The 6,606-nt window shown below is 32.1% G+C and overlaps 1 protein-coding gene across 1 annotated transcript; it reads right to left on the reverse strand.

Annotated features, from left to right (window-relative positions):
* Positions 1 to 3,611: 3,611 nt before the first annotated feature.
* Positions 3,612 to 5,371, reverse strand: LOC111920888 (uncharacterized). The gene is made up of 5 exons (XM_052764016.1): positions 5,141 to 5,371; positions 4,972 to 5,054; positions 4,788 to 4,848; positions 4,105 to 4,181; positions 3,612 to 3,802 (listed from the first exon to the last, which is right to left on the reverse strand). The coding sequence occupies exons 1-4, from the start codon at positions 5,354 to 5,356 to the stop codon at positions 4,173 to 4,175; spliced, it is 369 nt and encodes a 122-aa protein (XP_052619976.1). The 5' UTR covers positions 5,357 to 5,371; the 3' UTR covers positions 3,612 to 3,802; positions 4,105 to 4,172.
* Positions 5,372 to 6,606: the final 1,235 nt, after the last annotated feature.

The following is a 6,606-nucleotide window of genomic DNA, read 5'->3' on the forward strand; positions in this document are numbered from 1 at the left end:
GGCACAATAGTCTTTTGAGGTAAGACGGGGACCAAACGCACAACAAAATTAAACAGTAGGGTTCATCCGAGTTAAGAATAAGTTAGGGAACAAATTAAACGCACATATTATCCAACCATAGGGACCATTCGTGTAGTTTACTCATAACTTGTCGACTTGTTTAGATTTTGATAATTATCTTTTTTTTACACATCTAGGTAACAAACTTTTTGGAAATGTTCACATATGACCATTATGACCGGATGTGACCTGCTACAGCCGATCATAATGGTTATATGTGAACAATTTCAAAAAGTTCATTACCTAGATGTATACAAAAAAAAGATAGTTACCAGATGTGAACAAACTGAAAAATTAATTACCTTAATAAGTCTATTTCCCTAAATCTATTAGTTTCCTCCAAAGTCCCGAGGCACTTCTCAATTCTTAAGAAGCAATTAAATCGTCTTCATAAATGATAATGAGAATATGCCTCTTGATTTCTGTTTTTTTTTTATTTATTTATTATTATTATTATTTTTTTTAATATTTTGATTGCTCATTGATTTCTGATTTCTGAGATGGATTATGCCTACTATCAATAAACACTTTTAGGTATTACTTCATGTTTTTAGGTATTAAGTCAAGTTTTTAAAAAGCAAGTCACATTTTAATTTATTAATCGCAATTTATGTTCTAATTTATTGTAACTGTTTTATTTAATATTAAATGTTTGTGTTTAAAAATATATAACTTATGTAATATGAAATGTTTATATATTAAAAAATGTACTAATTTATTTAAACTTGAAAAGGAAAAAAAATAAATGAGTGATAAGGGTGTTATCACTTCCTATGCAATGCTAAGAAAATTGTGCTAGCAAAGTGGCGGATAAAAAAAATGACATGACAGTAACAAAAATGATGTGACAAAGTACTAGAAATGTTATCATTTCCCACCTTCGGCCTTAGTCAACTATTTTGTCCATTCTGCCCATAGGCACGACTCTCCTTATGTTTTTTAGGACCAACAACCCCCTAGTTGCCTGCTCCTCTACATAGGACCACACTCCCAGTCTCTTTATATTTGATGTATGGAACATATCTTTTGTGTATTTATCTTTTCCCATACATTATGTTAGGTGCTGTTTGTTTTTTCGAAGAAAAAATGTGTGAAGTATGCAGACCACCTCTGTAACCCTCTATAGTAGAAGAGATGGAACAAACGACTGCAACATTTAATAAAAAGTTTGTTTGTTTTTTAACGTCTGCAGACTGCTGCAGTAAGTTAAAGTAAGGTGTGAAGAGGTTTGAAGCAGTTGGTTTAGTACTGCGCCACACAGCACACACGCAACAATTTTTAAGTCAGAAGTCTTCTGAAAAACAAACAACCGCGAAGGGTCAAGTGTTGCGCGTGTGCTGCGCGACGCAGTAATAAGTTGTCTGAAGTGGTTTTTAAAAAAAAAAACAAATAGCACCTTAGTTGATTTGGTAATTTATTTAGCTTATATTTATAAGAACTTAAATCAAAGAGTTTGTTATAACTTTACATTTTTAACTATTTATTTGTTTATTAATTTACCAAAATTAGTATTGATGTTGCCTATTGCTATATTCACCATGGAACATGCATTTTTTTATAATGAAAGTTGATAAAGAATTCACACAATAAGTTGAGTGATCAATTTATGAACGGGTATTGGAAAAGATTGTTACATAATATTAGCAATGATGCCCTTATACATTATTAGCAATCATTAAGTTTAAACGTTTGCCAAAATGTCAACTACGTATTCCATTATCCATGATTAATTATGAGCATATTGTTATATAGATAGGAGAGTCTCGTATGTGTGTTGGCCCATGAGAATAATATATATCTAGGTAGATATGATGCTATTAACCTATTATCAAATAGGGAGAGCGGCCAATAATTAAAATGAAAACGTGGTTGTTTTGTTTTTTTTATTTCAGTTTGATGTTACTATTTTTTCCACGTTCCTATCGCTGACTTTATGTTTGCATGGATAGAACAGCCTAGCATGTGCTTAGCGCTCAAATCTTAACTATCTAAGTCCAAATAATTTTGTGTTTTAGATGAGTCATCACGTGTTGTGGATCAATAGTTGCAAAATACCAGAAGTCGTGTTACTAAAGTTAATTTAGATCATCTAATTAGTCAAGTGATCTGAAATTGGTTAGTAAAATCATATTATGTAAACCTGGCTAGAGGGTCGTGGGATAATTAAAAGACTAATCAACCAGGGCTAGAACGTACGTACCAAAACCTCAAAACAATATATAAGCAAATTTCTAACAAGCCATTAGTATAATGAACCGATATTTTTTTATATGGAGAGAAATTCCATTGATAAACATATTATATATAATCAATAGTCGATAAAGAAATCAAGTACAAAAAAGAGGTAGCTAGACGTCACTTGTTTGGTAACTAACAAGCTAATTAACATAAGTTGACGTTAATAATTAACTACCATAACGCATGTAATTATATAATCGCATAAAACACATAAACAGCTAACAACATAGATTATGTAGATTTATTGACTTTTTAAAAAATGACTTGAAAATATAATTTCTCTCTCCTATTTGGCACTCTATTCAACTCTCCATGGGTTGAATGGTTGAATAGAGTGTGGATGCTCTAAGCCACTACAACTACAAGAAAAAAAAGGCCATTTCCAAGAGAAAATTCAAGAGAGCACCCCCTCTTTCGTATCTAAATTCAAGGGCTACGTCTCACTTATCGTACAAAGAGTATTAGCTATAATAATACAAAGACAAATGGCAATCAAGTGTAAGCATTTGATTTGGTATGGATATATGCTCAGAAAAGCTATATATTCACCTTAACCTTAGCATTCCACAAATGGAAATATTTTTACTTCTAGTTGCAAGTAGCATAAATTATCAAAACGACCTAACCATACTTATCATTATAGTTAGTTTAAGCTTAATTAACATCCTTGGTTAAAATTTTAATAACCTCACTTGTGGTAATTGAATATCGAGAAAATAAGAAAAATGGATTAAATAAGAAAATAAAATAAAATGATGTGATCGAGTTTCATTAACGGAAATAAATAGAAGAAAATAAAATAGAAAATTTTTCTTCCAATTTTGAAAGGATTTGAAAACAATGTTTAATTTTTTTTTTTCATTTCTCTCCGACTCGAAACACAAAATACAATTTTCTTGCATTTTCTTTTCTTTCTTTTCTATTTTCTTTGCTAAACACTACTAGAAAACTAGTCCAATAGCTACAACACAATCCGTAGCTATTCCGCAACTATAAGCGAATAGCTAAGGAATTGCTACTGAAAAATGGCTGTAGCATAATGGCCCGTGGCTAAATTATAGCTACGGATTAGCTACGAAATTGCTACGAAATAGCGACGGAACTTTCCGTAGCTACCATAGCTACGGAATAGCTACAGAAATAAATAGTTACAGATTTGCTACAGAATAGCTACGGAAGTGGATAGCTACGGAATAACTACGAAACTAAATAGCTACGGAAATAAATAGCAACGGAATTGCTATGGAAATAAATAGCTACGGATATCTGTAGCTATTCCGTAGCTAATTTCGTTTTATTTAAAAAAAAAAAAATTTAAAAATTTCCAATTTTTTATCAAATACCATATTCAATCAAATTGTAAATCATAACAGCAAAAGCAGCAACATCGAAAAATAGCAAAAACAATCAGCAACACTAAAAACAGCAAACAGCAACAGCAAAAACAGCAACAACAACAATTACTTATTCCCTCGTAAGAGATCTTCCATATTGCGATTGATTTCTGAAATGAAATTAAGCATCAAAAGTGAAATTAGAATAATAAATATTATGCAGGAAACATAAAATAAAATAATAAATAATGAAATTAAGCATAAAAATGCAGTTAGCATTTGGTAATAAAAAACCATTTGATATTGTGGCAAACCGGTGAAAACAAACCAGAAGAGAGCCACTCATAAACAAATGGAGTTAGCAAAATGCATCAATATATGAAGTAATAGATGAAAAAAAATATATGAACAGATGAAGTAACAGATGAAAGACCCAAAGTTCATCAATACTCAAGAACTAAAATCTTTGTACCTGAGGTTGTTTACCAGCTCCTAGAAGTGCAAGTTACATCAATTTCGTCTCATTCTTCACCAAATTTGTTATGCTAGCTAACAGGGAACAAAATGAAACAAACCACAACCAACATCGGTATAAATAAATGCAGATGACATAAATAAAGAGTTCAGTGGTCTAATTTGAAAAAAAAAATTATTAATTTAAAAAAAATACTTTTTTTAGTTTTAATTCAATTAAAGAACAAACTAAATGACCAAATAAAACAGAAATGGAGCAACATAATTCAAAAGTAATACATGATTTGACCAATAACATTATAGTACATAAAAATTAAAAATAAAAATATCAAATAAAATCAGCCAAAAAAAAGTCACAATCTCATAAAAGTGCAAGAGTTATCATAAAACAGATTGATAAAACAAAGATAATCATATATGATTTCAGTTGAAGAGTTATCATAACACAGATTGATAACTCTAATGATAAAAAAGTCACAATCTCTTAAACAGATTTATCATAACACAGATTGATAAAAAAAGTCACAACATCTTAACGAGTTATCCGTTGAAATCATGAGAAACAACAATTAACTAATAATAGCCCATGGATCTTGATAAAACAATGATAACCAATATGACCAATATGATTTCTTAACCAAGTAAGATTCATAAAATCAACCCTTGAATAAAAAAACATACCTGGATTCGAGAGGCAGACAGATGGAGAGGAAAAGAACGTGAACTGGTTCGATTACAATACCTGCAATAATCGACATTTTCAGAATACATTGTGAATCAAAACCTCATGACAACGAACCAGTCAAGGACAACAATTCTAACCAGTCCAAGTAATTACAAGAATACGCTAGGAAGAAATACTAACCTTGAGATGATTTCAATCGATAACAGCTTAAAAAAATGGACAAGATTGTTACAAGGGAACCCTGTCTTACCGATTACAGACAACTACAATACACACAACAAGAAATACTATCAGGTGAACGATTGAGCCGAATGATAAAAAAAGATATTACATAACAGATGAATCTTACCGATTGGTGGTTGCTGAGGCGGCAGGCGGTGAAGGTCGTGAGGAGACCGGCGATGAAGGTCGTCAAGCGAATCGCCCAATGAGAGAGAAGAACGGAGGATCGAACCAGCGGGCATAAAGGTAGGAGGCGGGAGCGGGTGCGATACAATGAAAGAAAAGGGGAAAGTGAAAATGAGATAGAGGGAAATCTAATTGACATTGTCATTGTCATTGTCATTGTTATTATGATGATGAGGATAAATATTTCTTATTTTCGATTTTTCAGGTACCAAACATCGTTTTTTCCGTTTCGTTTTTTTCACACCTCTATTATACATGATTATCTCTATTTCCACCAACTTATAGGTATTAATATCATTCATAAAGTCGTGTGCACATACGGGATCCATGAGTCGTTTAATGGTTTAACACGCTTATGATCTACATTCACATATAAATACGCACAAACACGTATACAGGGCCGGCCCAACTATCTGGGTAAGATGGGCTAAGGCCCAGGGCAGCAAATATTAGAGGGCATCAGTTTAGTATAGCAAGTAGTTGTATATGTATTAGTTTGGCCCAAAATCTTTAGCCTATTACACTGATTTTATGACAAGACGCGAGATGACACCGGAGGCAAAGACAAGCGCAAAGCGTGGGCGCGAAAATTATTGAATCCACCAAATAGAGCTGTAATCGGCATTTTTGATTGGCTGATTGCCAATCGACGCCTAGAACACGAACAATGTAGAAGATCGAAGAGTCCACTGCCATCTCTAAATAGACCTAATCCCAATTTCTAAATCTGATTTCTATTTTATGATTTCTCCTGTTCTCCTATTTATGGTTCCCGATTGCGATTTCTTGTGAGTTGAAGAAAAACTGAGATTGTCAATTTTCTAATTGCTGTTTCAAATTTTGATTTCTCATCTTCTCCTATTTTTTATGAGTTCTAGACTTGGAGTTCAAAGCCTTCAATTAAGGAGGAATTTCATTATTTTCTGTCCGAAATATGCATCTTTGATTTCATATTTATTTGTTTTGATTTCATTAGTTTCACCAGTTTGCTTCAGGAGGTCTGATTTTTTAATTTTTTTTTTATGGTTTCTTAGGAGTAAGAGTTAGAATATGTGTTGGGTTTTTAAGATAAGATGTCATCGAATTACTTGGGTATAAAAAGCAAAAAGTAAGTAATTTACTATGATGATTTAGTGATATTCATTGGATATTTGGATTTATTAATTTGTTGAAAAAATAATGTATTATTGCTTGTTTTGCAAGATGTCATTGAATTAGTTGGGTATAAAAAGCTAAAAACTTTTTTTGATTTGTTGATCTAATTCTAAGATGTCATGCTCTTGTTTTGTCTCTCAATAGGAAGTAGAAGTTGAACCAGGAAGCACTCAAGTGTACGCTTGAGGACCTCTAATTGTACTTGGAAATGGGAGATCGGAAATTATGTCTTAGCATAGCCTTTGAATCCCT

Source organism: Lactuca sativa, chromosome 5 (genome assembly GCF_002870075.4).
Source record: "Lactuca sativa cultivar Salinas chromosome 5, Lsat_Salinas_v11, whole genome shotgun sequence".
NCBI lineage: Eukaryota > Viridiplantae > Streptophyta > Magnoliopsida > Asterales > Asteraceae > Lactuca > Lactuca sativa.